Raw genomic sequence first — 24,409 nt, forward strand, 5'->3', positions numbered from 1 at the left:
TTCACTGTTACGAAAAAAGGCAGACTAGCTCCTCTCCCAGAAATGCATTGCTTAAACACGTGCCTGTGAGCATCTGTGCTTTATGTCGATTTATTTTGTGCATCCATTAGCAAGATGAGTTCTAAGGTATCGGAAAAGCCTAAAAGAGCGCATAAAGGTGTTACACTTAGCATAAATCTAGACATAATTAAGCATTTCGATCGTGGTGAACAAAGTAAGGACATAGTGAGTTTGGCTAAGGGTTTGTGGAAGTTGACGAAGATGATGTTAAAGAGGTTTTGGCATCCCATGACCAAGAACTGAGAGATGAAGAGCTGATGAAGAGGAAAGGATAACAATTGAAACCAATCGCAGTAGCGAACTTGAAAGTGAAGTCGTCAAGGAACTTAACGGGAAGCAATTGCGTGAGATTTTCACTGCGATTGACAACAGTGCAATGATTGCAGAAAAGTATGACAATTTTGAAAGGGTACGTAGGGTTAGGGCATATTTGCAGGATGGTTTGAGTGCTTACGAAGAAATGTATGATAGAAAAATGCGCAAGGCTAAGCAGTCAAGCATAGTGTCATTTTTCAAGCCCTCCACATCAGCCACAGCAGACGACGAACCTCGACCTTCGACATCGAGGCAGACAGACATAGAAGAAGGTGGCCAGCCTGCCCTGATGGAAACAGACGACAATGAGATGACACCCCCTCAGTCTCCTCTACCTCCCACCACCCCAACCTCCGACGACTCAGCCTAACACACCATCAGTGTGCTCGCTGTCTTCCCAATTCCGGTAAGTGAAACTACACTGGGCGTACATTATTTCTACTTTATATAGGCTATGTATTTTTATGTTATTTGGTAGCTTCATAGCTTAAAGGTTACTGGAAAGAGTGTTCCTGCCGGGAGCGATTGCGCCGTGTGTTTCTGTTGGGAGCGATTGTGCCGTGTGTTTCTGTTGGGAGCGATTGTGCCGTGTGTTTCTGTTGGGAGCGATTGCGTCGTGTGTTTCTGTCGGGAGCGATTGCTCCGTGTGTTTCTGCCGGGAGCGATTGTACCGTGTGTTTCTGTCGGGAGTGATTGCTCTGTGTGTTTCTGCCGGGAGCGATTGCTCCGTGTGTTTCTGCCGGGAGTGATTGTGCCGTGTGTTTCTGCCGGGAGCGATTGTACCGTGTGTTTCTGTCGGGAGTGATTGCTCCGTGTGTTTCTGTTGGGAGTGATTGTGCCGTGTGTTTCTGCCGGGAGCGATTGCTCCGTGTGTTTCTGCCGGGAGCGATTGTGCCGTGTGTTTCTGTCGGGAGCGATTGTACCGTGTGTTTCTGCCGGGAGCGATTGCTCCGTGTGTTTCTGCCGGGAGCAATTGCGCCGTGTGTTTCTGTTGGGAGCGATTGTGCCGTGTGTTTCTGTCGGGAGCGATTGCGCCGTGTGTTTCTGTCGGGAGCGATTGTGCCGTGTGTTTCTGTCGGGAGCGATTGCGCCGTGTGTTTCTGTCGGGAGCGATTGTGCCGTGTGTTTCTGTCGGGAGCGATTGTGCCGTGTGTTTCTGTTGGGAGCGATTGCGCCGTGTATTTTTGCCGCGAGTGCTGCTGAGAGCCCTTGCGTGAGATTTTCGCTGCGGTGGACAGTGCTGCAATAATTGTAGAAAAGTATTCCGACATCATATAGGCTGTGTATTTATCAGATCATTCCTGCTTTTACGATATGTTACTGTTATTTTAGGCTTTATGTGTTATTTGGCATGATTTGGTGGGTTATTTTTTGGGTCTGCGAACGCTTGCAAATTTTTCCCATATAAATAAATGGTAATTGCTTCTTCACTTTACGACATTCCGGCTTACGAACCGTTTCACAGGAACGCTGTACCTTGGAATAGCGGGGGAAACCTGTAAGGCATTGGAGCTGTGCTTAACCACACTCACAGGTGTAACGCGAGTAAAGCTTGGGCTGAGCACAAGGCTTTGTGGTGCCCCTGTGCCGATGGAGATTGTGGAGGAGGTGTTGTTGCCAATCCAAACTGACAGGGATCTACAAATGAGGAAATCCAGGATCCAATTGCACAAGGAGGTATTGAGGGGCGAGGTCTTGGAGCTCATTGATTAGTTTTGAGGGGATGATGGTGTTAAATGCCGAGCTGTAGTCGACCTGATGTTTGCACCTCTGCTGTCCGAGGTTCAAAGAAGAGCCAATGAGATGGGATCTGCCGTGGACCTGTTCCTCCGGTAGGCAAGTTGGAGCAGAACCAAGTCATATCTGAGGCTGGAGCTGATTTATTTCATCGCCAACCTCTCAAAATACATCATTACTGTGGATACGAGTGCTACCTGGGCTAGGGTCAGAGTTACGGAGACTGGAGCCCTTCCGTATTTCCTTCCTCTTGCGATCCGTGTTTGACACCCTTCCTTCGCCATTACATCTGTACACGTGGGGGATGAGAGAGGACCCGAACTGTAAGCCCTGTGGTCAGAAGGGGACACTGGCTCATGTACTGTCCGGGTGTAAAACAGCTGTAATTCAAGGGCGGTTCAGCTGGTGCCATGATAAGCTGACACACTGGAGCGAGAGAGATGCAAGAAGAGGACGGCTGGCACAGATTTGAGGAAGGCCATCACCTTCATCAAAGAGGGAGCCAGGCCTTTCATAACCAAACAACAAAAGCCAAATCTGCTGCCAACGACCAGGTCCTGGGAGATGAGGGTCGATGTGGGAAGGAGGCTACAGTTCCCGGAGGTGGTCCACACAACCCTCCGCCCGTACATTGTATTGTGGTCAACTGAAGACAAGAAAATAATTCTGGTTGAGCTGATGGTGCCGTGGGAGGAGGGATGGGAAGATGCCCACTAGAAAAAGGCTTTGAAGTACCGGCTCTTAGTGCAGGAGTGCAAAGACAAGGGATGGCAGGCATGGTTGTTCCCTGTGGAGATCGGCTGCCGAGGTTTCCCAGCCAAATCAGCATGGTGGTAGTTGTCAGCTCTGGGCCTGGAAGAAAGGAGCAAAACACAAGCAGCTCGTAGGAGGGGGGAAGAGGCAGAACGAGCCTCTTGTGGGATTTGGAGTAGGCGAGAGGAGGGAAGCTGGAAGCCAGGGGCAGATGGGCAGTGATTCGGCCACCACTGCCGGCCCACCAACTGGAGAGTGTCGTGGTTAAGGATCGAAACACTCTGCGAAGGTTGGGAACCACCTGATGACATCTGCTCCTGGCTGAAGGCTACGGTTACCTCATAAGCTATCTGGAGAATGCACCCTAAGAGGTGTCTGTAACAAGTAAACTCCCACAATTGCAGGCCCAGAGCCAACAAACGTTCTTCATATGTTAACCCTTTCATTCCTGAGATCACTGTGGTGAAACACTCTCCAATGCCAGCACAGCCTGTCTTAGGTAACCCTGCTGACAATACTCCAAGTGCAATCTGACCAAAGCCTCAGCAAGTACTTTCTGACTCTCGCACTATTTGAAGCATCCTTTCCACGTCCACTTTAGCCAGGCTTTTGTGTATCCGGTACGTTACGAGACTCCCCCTGCGTTCTTCTGAGCTCTAGGCAAGTACAGGCCCTGAACTGCCAAATGCTCCTAGTACATTAACCCATTCAATGTCAACGCACACAGGCTCAGAGACACCAAAACGCTTGTCGTACGGTAACCCTCTCATTCCCGGGACGTGAATCGTCACAGAGGGAACACAGCAAATTCACGTCAGTCTGCGCCTCCCCCCTCCCCCCATATTCCGTCCCGCTTACCAATAATTCCAAATATATCCCGGATGTTGGGAACGAAGATGACCAGGATGTTGACACAGATCAGCAGGCAGATCGCTATGATGACGTGTCGAAGCCATCGGAAGGCCTTCCCGGGAAACAGGAGCTGCTGAACAGCCCGACGGATCTACGGAGAGCCCCGGAGGAGGGAGAGACGTCAGGCAGAGGCTTGGGAGGCAGCTCCCGAAATTCCCAAAAACCCCACCACCACCACCAACTAAGTACCAGAAACAAGCAGATAGAAAAGTGAACGGACTTGGCATTTGAAAAAGAGGACGTCTTGGATTTTTTGGGACGGAAGGTCTCATCCCGGGAACAGACAGGAGAAGGGACAGAGGGACTGAGAAGCGGAGAGAAGCAGAGTGGGACGAGTTGCAACCCCAGGTAGCAACGAGGGTCAGTGGGCTCATCGGCAGGCGACCTCTCACCAAAGACAGAGGCGAAGAGATCAAGAAAGGGGAAGAGAGGCGTCAGAGTCAAGACCAGGTAAATTTGACGCACACAGATTCTGCAGATGCTGGGAACACAGAGTAACGTGCAAAATGCTGGAGGATCTCAGCAGGTTAGGAAGAGTCTATGGAGGGGAATAAGCAGTGGGCGTTTCAGGCTGACACCCCTCAGGAAGGGGGCAGAAACTGGAATAAGTAAGGGAGTACACGCTGGAAGGTGAAGCGGGAGGTGATAGGTGGAAGGAGGAGGAATCTGATAGGAGGAGGAGAGTGGACCATAGGAGAAAGGGAAGGAGGAGGGGCACCAGAGGCCAGGTGAGAAGAGATAGGAGAACCAGAATAGGAAATGGGAAAATAGAGACAAGGGGGAGGTAGGTTCCCCAATCTGTGTCCTATACAACACCAGCGATTCTGCAGATGCTGGAAATCCAGAGCAACACACAGAAAATGCTGGAGGAACTCAGCAGGTCAGGCAGTGTCTACGGAAGGGAATAAACAGTCGATGTTTCAGGCCGGATTTTCAGGAGATGATGAAATTGAGTAGCTCGATGGTGGGAGAGTCTAGAACCGGGGGCACAGCCTCAGAATAGAAGAGCATCCCTTTAGAACAGAGATGAGCAGGAATTTCTCCAGCCAGAAGGTGGTGAATCTGTGGAATTCATTGCCACAAACCTCTGTGGAGGCCCAGACATTGGGTTTAGTTAAAGTGGATGCGTCAGGATGTCAAAGGTAACGGGGAGAAGGCAGGAGAGTGGGGTAGAGAGAGATAGCAGAGAGAGGAAAACGGCCAAGGCGGGGAGAGGGGATAGCAGAGAGAGAGGAAAACGGCCAAGGGGAGGGCTGTGGACTCACCGGGAAGAGGACCACAGGAACGGTCAGGGTCACGGCCACCAGCACGGCCAGCCGGACACAAAGGATCAGCGTGTCGAGCGGGTCAACCTTGTTGTACGTATGAAGCAGTTCAGATTCCACCGACTCTGCGGCACAGGAGGGAGAGGAAATTACCGGTGCTTGTCTCGAACAAACGTCAGCCACCCAATCCCTCTGAACTAACAGCGATATACCGCGTGCCCACCGGGTCAGCCTCACCGTGGCGAGAAGGGCAGGGCAGAGATCGGTGACGGGGGTACTGCGGTGGGTATCTCCTGACACCAAGGCTTTTCAGACCCTTCTCCCCCTCACGTCAAAACGTCAGGGGCATGACAGCATATCCCCCCCCCCCCCAAAACCTTTGTGTATTCTGCACCGGAAACACATTCTAATCCTGGCACATGGAGACGGGAACTGTACACGGTGCTCCCGGTGTGAGTTTGATCCCGGGGACAGGGAGATGGGAACTGTGCACGGTGCTGCCGGTGTGGGTCTGACCCAGGGATACGGAGATGGGAACTGTGAACGGTGCTCCCGGTGTGAGTTTGATCCCGGGGACAGGGAGATGGGAACTGTGAACGGTGCTCCCGGTGTGGGTCTGACCCAGGGATACGGAGATGGGAACTGTGAACGGTGCTCCCGGTGTGGGTCTGACCCAGGGATACGGAGATGGGAACTGTGAACGGTGCTCCCGGTGTGGGTCTGACCCAGGGATACGGAGATGGGAACTGTGAACGGTGCTCCCGGTGTGGGTTTGATCCCAGGGACAGGGAGATGGGAACTGTGAACGGCGCTCCCGGTGTGGGTTTGATCCCGGGGACAGGGAGATGGGAACTGTGAACGGCGCTCCCGGTGTGGGTCTGACCCAGGGATACGGAGATGGGAACTGTGCATGGTGCTCCCGGTGTGGGTTTGACCCAGGGATACGGAGATGGGAACTGTGAACGGTGCTCCCGGTGTGGGTTTGATCCCAGGGACAGGGAGATGGGAACTGTGAACGGTGCTCCCGATGTGGGTTTGACCCAGGGTACAGAGACGGGAACTGTACACTGTGCTCTGAGTACAAGGCTGACCCGGGGTCCTATCTGAAAGAAGACAGTGCACCTTACCATAGAATGTCAGGTAGCCGAAGATCGCTGTGGTTAAATACATGATAAACATCGCCAAAATGGAGAGGTTTGCCACCTTCTGCATTCGGACCTTTGACGGGCTGTACCAGGAGAAAGATTACAGGATCTCAGTCTGAAGCTCAAAACACCAGCACCTCCATCTCCTCGGAAGGCCACCAAGTTTCAGCACATCCCCAGTGACACTCAGTTTCTACAGACACAGTCCAAATGCATCACAGCCCATCAGGGCAAATGCCCTGCCCATGAACACGTCACAGAACCCAGCCTCCACTTTACTTCCCACAGCCTCGGTAAAGCACCCAGCTTCATCAAACACCCTACCCAACCCCGAAATTCTCCCTTCTCCCATTCGAGAGAAGATACGAACATTACAGAGCACAGACCACCAGGCTCAAGGACACCTTCTTCCGCTGCACCTACTGAACGGTACCCTAGTCTAATCCCCCTCCACACAGTCCCATCACACACTCCCGGGCTCAGACACAGAGTGAAGCTCCCTCCACACCGTCCCATCACACACTCCCGGGGTCAGACACAGAGTGAATCTCCCTCCACACCGTCCCATCACACACTCCCGGGGTCAGACACAGAGTGAATCTCCCTCCACACCGTCCCATCACACACTCCCGGGGTCAGACACAGAGTGAATCTCCCTCCACACCGTCCCATCACACACTCCCGGGGTCAGACACAGAGTGAATCTCCCACCACACTGTCCCATCACACACTCCCGGGGTCAGACAGAGTGAAGCTCCCTCCACACCGCCCCATCACACACTCCCGGGGTCAGACACAGAGTGAATCTCCCTCTACACTGTCCCATCACACACTCCCGGGGTCAGACACAGAGTGAAGCTCACTCCACACCGTCCCATCACACACTCCCGGGGTCAGACACAGAGTGAACTCCCTCCACACCGTCCCATCACACACTCCCGGGGTCAGACACAGAGTGAAGCTCCCTCCACACCGTCCCATCACACACTCCCGGGGTCACACACAGTGTGAATCTCCCTCCACATCGTCCCATCACACACTCCCGGGGTCACACACAGTGTGAATCTCCCTCCACATCGTCCCATCACACACTCCCGGGGTCAGACACAGAGTGAAGCTCCCTCCACACTGTCCCATTACACACTCCCGGGGTCAGACACAGTGTGAAGCCCCCTCCACACCGTCCCATCACACACTCCCGGGGTCAGAGACAGAGTGAAGCTCCCTCCACACCGTCCCATCACACACTCCCGGGGTCAGACACAGAGTGAAGCTCCCTCCACACCGTCCCATCACACACTTCCGGGGTCAGACACAGAGTGAAGCTCCCTCCACACCGTCCCATCACACACTCCCGGGGTCAGACACAGAGTGAAACTCCCTCCACACCGTCCCATCACACACTCCCGGGGTCACACACAGAGTGAAACTCCCTCCACACCGTCCCATCACACACTCCCGGGGTCACACACAGTGTGAATCTCCCTCCACACTGTCCCATCACACACTCCCGGGGTCAGACACAGAGTGAAGCTCCCTCCACACCGTCCCATCACACACTCCCGGGGTCAGACACAGAGTGAATCTCCCTCCACACCGTCCCATCACACACTCCCGGGGTCAGACACAGAGTGAAACTCCCTCCACACCGTCCCATCACACACTCCCGGGGTCACACACAGTGTGAATCTCCCTCCACATCGTCCCATCACACACTCCCAGGGTCACACACAGTGTGAATCTCCCTCCACATCGTCCCATCACACACTCCCGGGGTCAGACACAGAGTGAAGCTCCCTCCACACTGTCCCATCACACACTCCCGGGGTCAGACACAGAGTGAAGCCCCCTCCACACCGTCCCATCACACACTCCCGGGGTCAGACACAGAGTGAAGCTCCCTCCACACTGTCCCATCAAACACTCCCGGGGTCAGACACAGAGTGAAACTCCCTCCACACCGTCCCATCACACACTCCCGGAGTCAGACACAGAGTGAAGCCCCCTCCGCAACGTCCCATCACACACTCCCAGGGTCAGACACAGAGTGAAGCACCCTCCACACCGTCCCATCACACACTCCCGGGGTCAGACACAGAGTGAAACTCCCTCCACACCGTCCCATCACACACTCCCGGGGTCAGACACAGAGTGATGCTCCCTCCACACCGTCCCATCCCACACTGCTGGGACAAGGACAAACTGTGGATGGGATCGTGGACAGATCCACCCCCTCACACATTTACCTGCTGAGCTCAGTGTAGATCGGCAGGACTTCTGGGTGACAGACGAAAGCAAAGGCCAGGATGGGAATTGTGTACGCCGTCTATGGGGTTAAACAGAGAAGGATGAGCCAATAGACACACCCCCACCCCCTCAAACATCCTCAAAAATTGCAGCCTCTGCACCTCCAGGCTGCAGCTCCTGGGACCGAGAGCAAGGAGGGGCTTTGGCTGTGCACTACCGCACTGCAATGGACACATGGCACGCTGATCGAAGTCAGTCAGCCTGTGTGTCCGCAGTGAGATCCGAAAAACAGGCCGAGGTGGGGAGTAGTTCCCCCAACACCCCCCCCCCCACACAAAATGTATGACAGGTCCAACAAGAGAGAGAGGGGGGCCTAACCGTCCCTCGATCACCAACTGTCAATGTTCTGGAGGTCACCAGTGACCAGAAACTCCTCTGGACCACACACAGGGGGGAGGGATCCTGTGATGAGTGACTTAACCCCAACAGAGCAAATCCTCCTGCCCCACATGTACAAATGAGGAGTGTAACTTGCCTGGGTGGGGTTAGTCCATACATTCCACATCCGCCAAATTACCTTTCCCCACCGACAAGTCAGGAACGTGACGGGACACTTCCCACTTCCCTGGGGCGAGTGCAGCTCCAACATCTCGAGGAACTAGACAGAGCAGCCCACTCGACCGGAACCCCACCCACCCCCCGATACACTCCCTCCACCTCATTGGTCGCCCTGTCTACAGAATGCAGTCCCTCACCTGGCCCTCCTCCAACAACCCCTTCCATCAAACACACACAGACACTAATCAGACACAGAGTGAAGCTCCCTCCACACTGTCCCATCACACACTCCCGGGGTCAGACACAGAGTGAAGCTCCCTCCACACCGTCCCATCACACACTCCCGGGGTCAGACAGAGTGAAGCTCCCTCCACACCATCCCATCACACACTCCCGGGGTCAGACAGAGTGAAGCTCCCTCCACACCGTCCCATCACACACTCCCGGGGTCAGACACAGAGTGAAGCTCCCTCCACACCGTCCCATCACACACTCCCGGGGTCAGACAGAGTGAAGCTCCCTCCACACCGTCCCATCACACACTCCCGGGGTCAGACACAGAGTGAATCTCCCTCCACACCGTCCCATCACACACTCCCGGGGTCAGACACAGAGTGAAGCTCCTTCCACACCATCCCATCACACACTCCCGGGGTCAGACACAGAGTGAAACTCCCTCCACACCGTCCCATCACACACTCCCGGGGTCAGACACAGAGTGGAGCTGTTCTGATTGCGCTGGGAGAAATCGAGGAAAAACTGCTGTATGAAGGTCGTAAGCTACTTGGAGTTGGTTTGAAACTTCTCTTGAACATCTAAGTGAGCGGCTGGTTTAGTGTGGAAGCTTCGTTTGGAGTTTTTCTGCCAGTTTGGACGGGGTTCGTTGACGGCTGCGAACTGCGTAGCACCCAGCTGTGGCCGCTGGCAACTCGCCAGGAAGCTGGGTCGCTCCAAAAACCGGTGACAAACGCCGTTGCTCCCTCACTGACATCGGGACAACCTCCTTCCATCTCTATCGTCGTGACTCACGTTCACTGTAGGAGCCGAAACATCGTTTGAGACGTCTCGACCTCTCACGGCCTGGAAGTTCTCCAGAACTAACGGAGCCTTTCCTGGCGTTGGAATTTCTGGCACTGAGCCAGCAAGGTACTGTTGAGTACAAACTTTTTCAGCCGGTTACTCAACTCGCTCCAGGACTTTATAAGCAGCACCACCACCGTATCTTTCTCGATTCGGACATTGAACCACATGCCAGACCAGTCTACAGGGAGTCGCAGGCCTTCGGGGAGTTATGCCAAGGCGGCTGCCTCTCCAGCCTCGGACAACGCCCTGTTTCGGTCGGTGAAAGTTGAACGCGGGGTGCAATGTATTTCGCATCCTGGAACTCCTCTGGAAAAGTGCGCGGAGGCTATGGAGGACTTGTTGGGAGAGATGGTGTTTTGGCCACTGAGAAAGAGTTTGGGAAGGCAGTGTTTTACTTGAGGAATGATGAGTTGGTGCATCGGGCCCTCAGTAGAGGGATCACGGTAGAGAACATCTTTTTACAGATGGAGCTAGTGACAGCTCCCACACAACGCATCGTCCTCGGTCACGTAAAGCCTTTCATCCCCAACGAGGACCTGCTTCCCGCACTAGCACGTTTGGGGCAAGTAAGGTCAGAAATAACTGCCGTCAGGCACAAATTCAGGAGACGCACCCTCCGTACCGTAATCTCTTGCCGGCGACAGGTATTCATGAAGCTGGAAAAGGAGGACGAAGTTGAGGGCCGGTTTACTGTCCGGCACGAGGGGGTAGATTATCAGGTGTATTGGAGCTCTGAGCGCCCACGGTGCCATGCGTGCGGGGAGGTGGGGCACTTTCGGAGGGATTGTCCGAACACCCGAAAACCCAGGGAGTCCACTTCGGGAACTAGTGCCCCAGCTAACTCTGCCCCGATCCCATTCCTGCTCCTACACCTGTGCCGGCCCCTGCTCCTGCCCCTGACCCTGTCTCTAACCCTGTCCCTGTTTCTACGTCTGTTCCAGTCTCTGCTCCTGCCCCTGTGGTTCAGGCGAGTGTTCCTGAGGCTACGTGCAGGGAGGTTCAGGCGAGGGACGGGGTGGAGCCTGTGTGGGGAAGGAAAGTGAGGAAGAAATCAAAACACATGAAGAAGTCGGCCCCCGAGACCGCAGAGCTCACGCCCATTTGCCCTGAAGTGGAGAGGGAGGCTCGGGGAAGTGCACAGTTGGACGGGGTGATGGAAGCGGAGAGTAACGCTCCATCGGTGAATCCTGCACCTGTGTGCTCCTCCGGCTTGAAGAGGAGAAGGGAATGTTCCCCCAAGAGGGCAGAGAATGTAGAAGAGGGGGAGTCCCAGAAAGGGGTGGGAATCCGGGTGGAAGTTGTGTCTAACCTTGAATTCCCAGATGTAGCCACCAATCCTGTGGTGGGTGGTGTGGTTGTGCAGGAAGCTAGTACTGGGCCTGTTTGCACAACTAAAACAGACCTGGAGCCCTCCACCCAGGACTTAGCAGTAAGCGCCTCCCTGGAGGCAAGTGTATTAAACAGTATGAGCGGAGAGGAGACCAAGCTCTCTCACTGTCAGCATCAGGCTGCCGGTGAATCCCTTGGACCAGAGCTGCTGGGGTCCCCTGCATGCCTGTCTCCTGGGGAGGGTGATATAACCTGCATGCCGACCCCATCAACTAATGGCCTGCAGGGAGTCCCTGGGGATTTTCCCTCCATCGTCGCAACTGTGGATAAGACTGATGCGACGGTGGAGCGGGAAGGTATGAGGAGGTACCCGCTGCGCAGTGTGGGTTACAGGGGCAGCCACCTTATACAACACGAGGAGGAAGATGGGGAATCTGTCTGCAGTGAGGGGTTGGAGGGAGATTCTTTTGATAGCGAGACAATGGACATCCTAACCCCTCCTGAAAAGTCCCCATTGATACCTGTGGAGGAGATCAGAGAGTTCATTCACTCCTCCGTGGGTGCAAAGCATCGGCCTAAACTAGCCTCGCTTCACTGGCCTAGCGTGCCGAGGCTGGTGAAGTCCCTGCGAGTCATCCTCGGACGGAAGGGGACGGGGAAAGGGAAGGGGAGGAAGAATGCTGTGTCGGGGAATGACAGACGGCAGCTGAAATCCTTCCTGGATGACCTGGTGAGGGACATCAGGGTGGAAAGCAGCCTCGCTCCTTCGGGAGATGGTGGGTCACAGGGTAGCGATGGTAGCAGTCGGGCCCGGAAAGCAAAGAGGGTAGTGCGGCTGAGGGCGCCACCGCTCTCAGCGGGAAGGGTACCAGTGCTGAGGCCTAGTGTGCTCCCGATATGAAACTTACCATAGCTAATCTTAATGTAAATGGTAGCAGGGGCTCTCTCCGCAGATATAACAATCTCTCAGTCCTCAGGGATGGGAGATACGCGGTGAGTTTCCTGCAGGAAACCCATACCACCCCGGGGGACGAGTCCGCTTGGCTCCTGGAGTGGCAGGGCGGGGTCTACATGAGTCACCTTAGCTCCAACTCCAGAGGGGTGGCGATCCTGTTGGCCCCAGCCTTTCGGCCAGAAATCGTAGGAGTCCAAGATGTTGTACCCGGCCGTCTGCTCCACCTGGCTGTGCGCCTCGATGGAGTACTGCTGCATTTTGTCAACGTGTATGCTCCGAGGCGAGGGGTGCTGCAGACGCGCCTATTCTGTCAGTTGTCCACCTTGCTGAGTTCCATCGATCCTGGGGACTGCGTCATCCTCGGGGGAGACTTCAACTGTACCCTCGAGGTGGAGGACCGCTCGGGCCTCCAACGCGACCCAGCATCGGCGAAAAGTTAAAGGAGCTAGTCGGCTCCTTTGACTTGGTGGACAGCTGGCGGAATCTTCACCCCGACTCTAGCGCCTTCTCCAGAAGATCTAGAGAGGGGGGTTCCCGGATAGACCGCCTGTATATCTCTCGGGCTTATGTCTCCCGCGTGTCGGCGTCCTCCATGCGGCCGGTGTCGTGCTCGGATCATCACCTTGTGTGGATGGAATTTACTCCTCTGCACCCTCGGGTGGGATCCGGGTATTGGCACTTTAACAACCGGCTGCTGGAGGACAGCCAATTCCGGGATTCATTCCGAGCGTTCTGGGCCACCTGGAGAGAGAGACGGAGAGAGTTCAGCTCCCTACGGCTATGGTGGGATGTGGGCAAGGCCCACATCCGGTTTTTATGTCGGGAGTACACTAGGGGGTCGACAAAGAGGCGGGGCTCTGAGATTGAGCGCCTTGAGAGAGCGTTGCTTGACCTAGAGTCCCGTCTTGGTCCGACCGGTGGAGACCAACAAATGTGGCAGGAATACCAGGAGAAGAAGGACGCACTCAGGCATCTGCAGCTTCAGCAGTCCTGAGGTGCATATGTGAGGTCGCGGATCCAAATGCTGCAGGATTTGGACCGCGGCTCACCCTTCTTCTACTCGTTGGAGAAGTGGCGGGGAGTTCAAAAGCTACTGGCTACTGGTGGAGCTACTGGCTGCTGATGGCTCCTCCATCACGGACCCCGATGAAATTATCAAAGAAGTCCGCACTTTCTATCGGTCCTTATTCTCACCAGATCCGTCAAATGCGGGGGCATGCAGTGAGGTCTGGGAAGATTTAGCAAAGGTCAGCCCAGAAGACGCAGCGTGTCTGGACGCTCCCCTGACTCGGGAGGAGCTGTCTACTGCCCTTCGGCAACTCCGGAGGGGTAAATCCCCTGGCTTAGATGGTCTGAGTGTAGAGTTCCATCAGGCTTTTTGGGATGTCCTGGGGGTCGATTACAGCCTTGTTCTAGGGGAGAGCCTAGCCACCGGGGAAATGCCACTCTCATGGCGGAGAGCTGTTGCGGTCCTGCTGCCCAAGAAGGGAGACCTTCGCCTGCTAAAGAACTGGCGCCCGGTCTCCCTCTTGTGCGCGGACGACAAGATCTTCGCCCGGGCAATGGCCAACCGTCTTGGTTCAGTACTGAGACAGGTGATTCACCCTGACCAATCTTACACGGTCCCGGGCCGCTCCATCCAGGACAATGTTCACCTAGTACGGGACCTGATCCACCTGCAGCAGGAGACTGGGTCCCCAACAGCGTTACTTTCTCTTGACCAGGAGAAGGCGTTTGACCTGGTAAACCAGTTTCCTGGTGGGCACTCTGCAGGCCTTTGGGCTCGGACCACACTTTGTGGCCCGAGTTCGGCTCCTATACTCTGCCGCGGAGTGCCTTGTTAAGGTCAATGGATCACTGGCAGCGCCCATTCCCTTCAGGAGAGGAGGACGTCAGGGATGCCCCATGTCCGGTCAATTGTACGCGATCTGTGTCGAGCCATTCCTGAGCCTCCTACGGCGAAGGCTGACAGGTTTGGTTCTGCGTGAACCGGACATGGAGGTCGTCCTGTCGGCCTACGCCGATGATGTACTCCTCATGATGTCAGAGCCCAATGACCTGCGGAGGATGCGCGAGTGCCAAGAAGTTTTCTCGGCAGCATCCTCCGCTAGGATCAACTGGGTGAAATGTTCCGGACTCTTAGTGGGTCAGTGGCAGGTGTACTGCCTGCCGGAGGAGATGAGAGCTTTTGAGTGGAGCACTAGAAGTCTCCTCTATCTGGGAGTCTACCTGAGTCCTTCTGGGGAGACCTGGCTGGCGAACTGGCAGGATCTGGAGACGAAAGTCATGGCCCGGCTGGGGCGCTGATCAGGCCTTCTCAGGGTGCTTTCCTATCGAGGCAGGGTGGTGGTCATAAACCAGCTGGTAGCCTCCATGTTGTGGTATCGGATGGTCACCTTGGACCCTCCTGCCCCGTTTCTAGCGAGAATGCAGAGGAAGTTAGTGGACTTCTTCTGGGGCAACAGGAAACACTGGGTCTCTGCAGCAGTCTTGAGTCTCCCAGTGGGAGAGGGCAGACAATCGCTGGTGTGCGTTTGAACGTGACTGGCGGCTCTCCGCCTCAGGACTCTGCAGAGATTCCTGAACGCCAAGCACCCTCCCAGGTGGCACGTGTTGGCGACTTTCTTCCTCCGGAGGGGCTGCTGTCTTCACGAAGACATGCGGCTACCACCGGCGGGCGTCAGCCATACTGCTTTGCGGAGTCTGCCCGGCTTCTATCAGGACCTACTGAGAGTCTGGAACATGGTCGCCTCAGGCCGGGAATCCCCTCCTCAGGCGGAGGGCGGGGTCCTGTCTGACCCTTGCCCTACCTCAGTGGATGTCAGTGCGGCTCAGTTGTGTGGACCGACTCAGGCCGAGCTGCTTGTCGGGCCCAGACCCCGCAATCTTCTCCGGGAGCCGTGTCCACACAACTTGAGCCGTCTCTCATCGATACCCACAGTCCCATTCAGGGATGCAAGTAGGAGGTATTTGTATGGGCTGCTGCTCCACACCCTCCACTTCCTTGCCCTTGTGTCCACCGTCCCGACACGCCATGGCGGTCGGTCTTTCCACCCGGAGGTGAGGAGAGTCCCCACTGGAAGTCCCTTTACGAAGGGGTTCTTCCCATGCACCTGCGGGATCCCGGCTGGAGGGTGCTGCATAGAGCGGTGCCCTGCAATAAGTTTTTTAGTTTGTACATGGATCTCCCACCCGCATGCCACTTCTGTGGGCTGGAGGAGACCGTGTACCACATGTACACGGAGTGTGTGAGGCTGCAGCCTCTTTTTGCGTATTTGCGTGGGCTGCTTCTCGCCTTCTGGCTGCATTTTAGCCCCACCCTATTTATATATGGTCATCCAGTAAGGAAGGGGGCATGGAGGGATGAGGATGTCCTAGTCAACTTGCTCCTGGGGCTGGCGAAATCCGCCATCCGAGGGTCTTGGAAACGGGTGGCGGGAGGATCTCCCCGGGCAGACTGCCCGGCAATGTTTAGAGGGTATGTTCGTGCCCGGGTAAATATTGAAAAAGAACACGCGCAGTCCATGGCGACCTTAGAGGAGTTTCGAGACCGTTGGGCTCCGCGGGGTGTAAATGCCATCGTGGATAGAGATGGCAACATTTTGGTGTAATGTCTATTGTCTATTTGTAGTTTAGTTATTGTGTTTGCCACTGTTTTGTATATATTGTATAGCACCGATATTTGTAAGAAAGGATTTTGTAAAATAAAAAAAAAGGGTCAGACACAGAGTGAATCTCCCTCCACACCGTCCCATCACATACTCCTGGGGTCAGACACAGAGTGAATCTCCCTCCACACCGTCCCATCACACACTCCCAGGGTCAGACACAGAGTGAAGCTCCCTCCACACTGTCACATCACACACTCCCGGGGTCAGACACAGAATGAAGCTCCCTCCACACCGTCCCATCACACACTCCTCGGGTCAGACACAGAGTGAAGCTCCCTCCCCACACCATCCCATCACACACTCCCGGGGTCAGACACAGAGTGAAGCTCCCTCCACAACGTCCCATCACACACTTCCGGGGTCAGACACAGAGTGAAGCTGCATCCACACCGTCCCATCACACACACCCGGGGTCAGACATAGAGTGAATCCCCCTCCACACTGTCCCATCACGCACTCCCGGGGTCAGACACAGAGTGAATCTCCCTCCACACCGCCCCATCCTGGAGAGGGTCAGGGTTCCTTGTACCTGTGTGTTAATGGTGAAGAGCTTTGCTGTACATTCGTCTTCTGTTGTGTAGTTCCTCCCGTTGAGGTAAACAGTTTCTGTGCTGACATGGGTCTCGTTTCCAAACACCGGAAGGGGACACAGTATCTGAAACTTCTTATAGATAATCTGTAGGAGAGGAAAACAGTATTTAGAACTTTTCATGGTTTATCTCATCCCTGAGCATCAATTGCAGTTCCCATCTCCATATCCCTGGGTCCGACCCACACCGGGAGCACCATGCACAGTTCCCATCTCCATATCCCTGGGTCCGACCCACACCAGGAGCACCATGCACGGTTCCTGTCTCCCTATCCCAGGGTTAGACCCACACCGGGAGCACCGTGTACAGTTCCCATCTTCGTATCCCTGGGTCAGACCCACACCGGGAGCACTGTTCACAGTTCCCATCTCCATATCCCTGGGTCCGACCCACACTGGGAGCACCGTGTACAGTTCCCATCTCCGTATCCCTGGGTCAGACCCACACTGGGAGCACCGTGTACAGTTCCCATCTCCGTATCCCTGGGTCAGACCCACACCGGGAGCACCGTGTACAGTTCCCATCTCCGTATCCCTGGGTCAGACCCACACGAGGAGCACCGTGTACAGTTCCCATCTCCGTATCCCTGGGTCAGACCCACACCGGGAGCACGTTCACAGTTCCCAGCTCCATATCCCTGGGTCCGACCCCCACTGGGAGCATGTTCACAGTTCCCATCTCCGTATCCCTGGGTCAGACCCACACCGGGAGCACCGTGTACAGATCCCATCTCCATATCCCTGGGTCCGACCCACACCGGGAGCACCATGCACGGTTCCTGTCTCCCTATCCCAGGGTTAGACCCACACCAGGAGCACCGTGTACAGTTCCCATCTCCATATCCCTCGGTCAGACCCACACCGGGAGCACCGTGCACGGTTCCTGTCTCCCTATCCCTGGGTCAGACCCACACCGGGAGCACCGTGTACAGATCCCATCTCCATATCCCTGGGTCAGACCCACACTGGGAGCACCGTGTACAGTTCCCATCTTCGTATCCCTGGGTCAGACCCACATCGGGAGCACCGTGCACAGTTCCCATCTCCGTGTCCCTTGGTCAGACCCACACCGGGAGCACAATCAGATTTCTTTTTTAAGAGTTGCACATTTGAAAATGCACCTCGAGGTTAGGGGAGGCAAACACTCACCGCAATTAGGAAGAAGACCATACACGTCAATGAGAAGCCACTGGTGTACCCCAGGTAACCTGCAGAGAGGGACAGGGGAGAGAGAGAGGGATGGGGGGGGTGAGAGGGAGAGGGGGGAGAGAGAGGAAGAGAGGAGAGAGAGGGAGAGGAGAGAGAGGGAGAGGGAGTGTGGTGGAAGGAGAGGGGGAGGGAGAGGAATTAGATAGAGGGGGAGTAGATGGACGGAGGGGGAACAAGATGGGGGATGAGAGAAAGGGGGGAGAAAGTGACACATCATCAGTAGGGTTCACACTCACTGACTGATGGAGACGTCCCAGCCCCCTGACACAATAGACAATAGACAATAGGTGCAGAAGGAGACCATTCGGCCCTTCGAGCCTGCACCGCCATTTTGAGATCATGGCTGATCATCTACTATCAATACCCGGTTCCCGCCTTATCCCCATATCCCTTGATTCCCCTATCCATAAGATACCTATCTAGCTTCTTCTTGAAAGCATACAGAGAATTGGCCTCCACTACCTTCCGAGGCAGTGCATTCCAGACCCCCACAACTCTCTGGGAGAAGAAGTTTTTCCTTAACTCTGTCCTAAATGACCTACCCCTTATTCTCAAACCATGCCCTCTGGTACTGGACTCTCCCAGCATCTGGAACATATTTCCTGCCTCTATCTTGTCCAATCCCTTAATAATCTTATATGTTTCAATCAGATTCCCTCTCAATCTCCTTAATTCCAGTGTGTACAAGCCCAGTCTCTCTAGCCTCTCTGCGTAAGACAGTCCAGACATCCCAGGAATTAACCTCGTGAATCTACGCTGCACTTCCTCTATAGCCAGGATGTCCTTCCTTAACCCTGGAGACCAAAACTGTACACAATACTCCAGGTGTGGTCTCACCAGGGCTCTGCACAAATGCAAGAGGATTTCCTTGCTCTTGTACTCAATTCCCTTTGTAATAAAGGCCAACATTCCATTAGCCTTCTTCACTGCCTGCTGCACTTGCTCATTCACCTTCAGTGACTGATGAACAAGGACTCCTAGATCTCTTTGTATTTCTCCTTACCTAACTCTACACCGTTTAGATAATAATCTGCCTTCCTGTTCTTACTCCCGAAGTGGATAACCTCACTTATTCACATTAAACGCCATCTGCCAAGTATCTGTCCACTCACCCAGCCTATCCAAGTCACCCTGAATTCTCCTAACATCCTCATCACATGTCACACTGCCACCCAGCTTAGTATCATCAGCGAATTTGCTGATGTTATTCTCAATGCCTTCATCTAAATCGTTGACGTAAATAGTAAACAGCTGTGGTCCCAATACCGAGCCCTGTGGCACCCCACTAGTCACCACCTGCCATCCCGAGGCTTTCCAGACTCCACATCCAGGGGAGGTGGTTGCACCTATTAATGAGCAGCAAACCCCCTCCTGCAGGAACTCAACAGATCGGGCGATGCCTGCAGGGAGTTGGCATGGCCTGGATGGTGGGCGTCGTTGAGGAGGGATGGTGCCTCCTTGAGGTAGAGCCTCCTCTAGATACTACCGATGGTAGGGAGGGATGTGACCGCGAGTCCACTACTCTCTGCAGATGATTATATTCCTGAGCATCCAAATTCCAGCAACCAGCCGGGGCACCTTCCGCAGGACATCACCAACAGCCTCTCCTGGTCCAAGAAATCTCACCTTCCCCAGGAGGCTGGAGAAACTTGTCATCTCCACGTCTACCCTCACCAGCTTCTATAGAAAGCATGGCGGCTTGCTAATGGCAACTGGCCCACACGTGATCACTCGAGACGGCAGAGAGGCATGGACAGAGCTCAGCACTCCACGGAAACCAGCCTTCCCTCTGCGGACTCTGTCGCCGCCTCTCACTGTCTCAGTAAAGCAGCCAGAGTAATCGAGGACCACACACACTCCACTCCGGGCACTCTCCTCTCCCCTCTCCCATCGGGCAGAAGATACAAAAGCCCGAAAGCACGTCCCACCAGGCTCAAGGTCGGACTCTGCCCTGCCGTTATCAGACTATTGAATGAAAAAGTGGACTCACGATCTACCTAGTTATGATCATTTGCTTGTCTGCACTTTCTCTATAATGGTTAACTTTAGTCTGCATTGTTATTGTTTAATGGAACTGTGCAAATGCCTCGGTGTGTAGCTAGCATGCCGAGACTTTTGCACAGTAATTGTCAACGTGGAGCGGAGAGCGAGCTTATAAATCTGGTGGGACCAAAGGGTGTTCGGAATGGCGAGGGTGGACTGCCAAGGAGGGGTGTGGGACAGGGGGCAGAGAAGGAGTGCCAGGGGCAGGAGGTGGTGAGGGTGCAGACACACCCAGCCCTGAGACACCAGGCAAGGTCACTTAATTCCAAACAATTGTGTTTATTGATCATCACAGAATGTCTCTCTGGCGCTTCCCGCTCCCTCCCCATTTTCCCTCTCTCTGCCCCCTTCCCACTCTCAGTCCACAATAGCCCCATCTCAGAATCAGGCTTACCACCGCTCACATGTGACATAAAACGTGTTTTTTCTTGTGCCAGCAGTACAGTGCAATATATAAAATTACTACAGTACTGCGCAAAAGTCTTAGGCACCCTAGCTGTAAGACAAAGCCTTTTGCAGAGTCCAGTATCTGATTGTGCCTCAATGCCCCTTGCACGAAGCACTTTGATCTGAGGCAAGCTTCTCGCTGTTATCTCGGTACGTGTCAACACCAACACGTCTGGAGAGGTTTATTGGCGTGGCCGGTGACAAGCGGAACCTCCCGTGAGAGACGCAGGCGTAAATTCCTTACGATTGCATCCACGTGCTGGGCCCAGGACAGGTCATACGATATTAGAACACAGAACACAGAACAGGCCACTCGGCCCACAGTGTTGTGCTGAACCAGCCGAAAAGCAAAAAAAAACACCCTGACGCTAATCCCTCCTGGACACCATGTCCGTATCCTTCCATCTTCATCACATCCATGGGCCTATCCAAACGTCTCTTAAAAGCCTCTAACGTATCAGCCTCTACCACCCTAGCAGGCATCCACCACTCTCTGAGTAAAAAAAATTACCTCTCACCTCCAAAGCATGCTGTCTGGGAAACAGATACCCACTCCCTGTCTACTCTATCTGTGCCTCTCATAATCGTGTATAGATATAAATATAAATATAATATCCCGATATAAATACAAATAGCGGAAGAATAAAATGCAAGTTACCACAGTCTAACAGGAAGGCCTCTTCGCGTTAGAAGAGAACCAGGCAGCACCCTGGGAAACCTCTTCTGCACCCTCTCCAAAGCTGCAACGTTCGTCCTGAAGTGGGGCAGCCAGAACTGTTAGTGCCCAGGAGTTAAAATTGGCCAAAGCACATTGGGGCAGCAGTGCTGTGTCTCTGGGGATGTGAGGGGCAGGCTTTCATAGTGGCCCCAGCAGACCTTTTCCCAGGGATTAGAGGGGCAACCATAGATACCAATCAGAGTGCCCTGGCCAGCCTGGGATGGAGACAGCAATGCCCAGGGACGCAACAGGAGGCTGAAAGTGGTGGATTCGGCCCAGTCCATCACGGGCAAAGCCCTCCCCACCACTGCGCACAAGACTGGAAAGATCGAATAGGTTAGAACTTTATTCCCTGGAACACAGAAGACACTGGGTGGTGTAGAGAATTATCAGGAGCAAACGTAAGCAGGCTTTTTCCACTTGAGGTTGGCTGGGAGTACAACTAGAGGTCATGGGTTAAAGGTGAAATGTTTGCCAGCGTGGATGCGATTTCAATGCTAAAGAGGAGTTTGGATAGGTCCATGGATGGGAGGGGCACGGAGGATGCAGGTTGACAGGACGAGGCAGATTAAATGGTTCAGCATGGACTAGACGGACCGAAGGGCCTGTTTCAGGGCTGCACTTCTGTACGACTATCTACATTAAGGAGCGTTGCCACAAGAGGGACCCACAGCTCCCAGGCCACACTCTCTTCTCACCGCTGCCATCGGGAAGGAGGTGCAGGAGCCTCAGGGCCCACACCACCAGGTTCAGGAACAGATATCACCCTGTAACAACTGCGTGGCCAGGCACAGTTCAAAGGCCACCTATAAACCTGCCGGCCGTACAACTACCGTTGGCAAAAGTCAAGAATACATACAGTAAGACTAAAGGACTGATTGTGGAGTTCAGTAAGGGTACACACACCAGTCCTTGTAGAGGGATCAGAAGTGGAGAGCGAGAGAGCAGTTGCTAAGTTCCTGGGTGTCAACATCTAACCTGGTCCCAACATATCAACACAATTGCGAAAAGGCAATGCAGCGGCTATATTTCATTAGGAGTTTGAGGAGATTTGGTGTGACACCCAAGACACTGGCAAATTCCTACAGCTGTACCGTGAAGAGCATTCTAACTGTGCATCGCCGTTTGGTATGGGGGGGGGGGGTGCAATTGCTAACATCGGGAAGGAGGTACAGGAGACTGAAGGCACACACTCAGCGATTCAGGAACAGCTTCTTCCCCTCTGCCATCAGGGAGGAGGTACAGGAGACTGAAGGCACACACTCATTGATTCAGGAACAGCTTCTTCCCCTCTGCCATCCGATCCTAAATGGACACTGAACCTGTGAACACTACCTTTCTTTGCATTGCTTATTTAACTATTTGTAGACTTACACTAACTCACAGTTCCAACTGTGCACTGTACTACTGTCACATAACATCAAATTTCATGAGCTGTGCCGGTGATATTCAACATGATTCTGAATTCCGATTCTTACCAGCTCACCTCAACGCTAAACTGATTTCACAACCCCTGGTCTCACTTTCAACAACCTGATCACTCACTTTCTAAGTATTATTTTTTTAAACTTGCCACCTTTTACAAGTCAGTTTTCCTACAGTTCCCTATAAATAGCTGCAATGAAAATAACTTTCAGGGTGGTTTGGCAACATCTACGTACTTTGATAATAAGTTTACGTTGAACTTTGAACCGAGTGTACAAACAACCACCTGTCCCTCAGCGTGCCCCTCCCTCCGAGGCTCCCCCTCCCTCCTCAGACTCACCGAGCTGTCTCATCAGCGCCAGGGGGAGAATGATGAGCAAGCTGACGATGATGATCAGTATTTTCCCATCGAGGTACCACATACTGCGGACAGGGCAGAGACGGAGGTTACTGACGGAGCACACAATACGACCCCTTCCCCCTCGCCCATCTCCGTGACCGCCCCCCTCCGCATCTCTGCGACCCCCCCCCCACAACCCCACCCCCGTCTCTGTGACGACTTCCCTCCCCATCTCTGTGACCCCCCCCCACCCCTCCCCGTCTCTGTGACGACTTCCCTCCCCTGCACCCCTCCCCCATCTCTGTGACCCCTCCATCTCCGTGACCCCTCCACATCTCTGCGACCCCCCCCCACCCCTCCCCGTCTCTGTGACGACTTCCCTCCCCTGCACCCCTCCCCATCTCTGTGACCCCCTCCATCTCCGTGACCCCTCCACATCTCTGCGACCCCCCCACCCCTCCCCGTCTCTGTGACGACTTCCCTCCCCTGCACCCCCTCCACATCTCTGTGACCCCTCCACATCTCTGTGACCCCCTCCACATCTCTGCAAACCCCCCCACCCCTCCCCATCTCCATGACTCCTTCCCTCCCCTGCACCCCTCCACATCTCTGCGACACCCCCCCACCCCTCCCCATCTCCATGACGACTTCCCTCCCCTGCAATTCGCTCCATCTCCGTGACTCCTTCCCTCCCCTGCACCCCTCCACATCTCTGCGACCCCCCCCCCACCCCCTCCCCATCTCCATGATGACTTCCCTCCCCTGCACCCCTCCACATCTCTGCGACCCCCCCCCACCCCTCCCCATCTCCATGACGACTTCCCTCCCCTGCACCCCTCCACATCTCTGCGACCCCCCCCACCCCTCCCCATCTCCATGACGACTTCCCTCCCCTGCAATTCGCTCCATCTCCGTGACCCCTTCCCTCCCCTGCACCCCTCCACATCTCTGCGACCCCCCCCACCCCTCCCCATCTCCATGACGACTTCCCTCCCCTGCACCCCTCCACATCTCTGCGACCCCCCCACCCCTCCCCCATCTCCATGACGACTTCCCTCCCCTGCAATTCGCTCCATCTCCATGACTCCTTCCCTCCCCTGCACCCCTCCACATCTCTGCGACCCCCCCACCCCTCCCTATTTCCATGACAACTTCCCTCCCCTGCACCCCTCCACATCTCTGCGACCCCCCCCCACCCCTCCCCATCTCCATGACGACTTCCCTCCCCTGCAATTCGCTCCATCTCCGTGACCCCTTCCCTCCCCTGCACCCCTCCACATCTCTGCGACCCCCCCCACCCCTCCCCATCTCCATGACTCCTTCCCTCCCCTGCACCCCTCCACATCTCTGCGACCCCCCCCACCCCCTCCCCATTTCCATGACAACTTCCCTCCCCTGCACCCCTCCACATCTCTGCGACCCCCCCCCACCCCTCCCCATCTCCATGACGACTTCCCTCCCCTGCAATTCGCTCCATCTCCATGACTCCTTCCCTCCCCTGCACCCCTCCACATCTCTGTGACCCCCCCCACCCCTCCCCATCTCCATGACTCCTTCCCTCCCCTGCACCCCTCCACATCTCTGCGACCCCCCCACCCCTCCCCATTT

The 24,409-nt window shown here is 54.8% G+C and overlaps 1 protein-coding gene across 1 annotated transcript in view; it reads right to left on the reverse strand.

Annotated features, from left to right (window-relative positions):
- LOC140716061 (sodium-coupled neutral amino acid transporter 3-like) overlaps nt 1-24,409 on the reverse strand; it is a 72,519-nt gene that overhangs the window by 18,496 nt on the left and 29,614 nt on the right. Inside the window, 7 exon segments of the mRNA XM_073028747.1 lie at nt 3,724-3,868; nt 5,043-5,167; nt 6,170-6,270; nt 8,434-8,513; nt 16,560-16,706; nt 17,769-17,827; nt 22,802-22,884. Coding sequence (XP_072884848.1) covers nt 3,724-3,868; nt 5,043-5,167; nt 6,170-6,270; nt 8,434-8,513; nt 16,560-16,706; nt 17,769-17,827; nt 22,802-22,884 — 740 coding nt within the window.

Source organism: Hemitrygon akajei, chromosome 24, assembly GCF_048418815.1.
Source record: "Hemitrygon akajei chromosome 24, sHemAka1.3, whole genome shotgun sequence".
Taxonomy (NCBI): Eukaryota; Metazoa; Chordata; class Chondrichthyes; order Myliobatiformes; family Dasyatidae; genus Hemitrygon; species Hemitrygon akajei.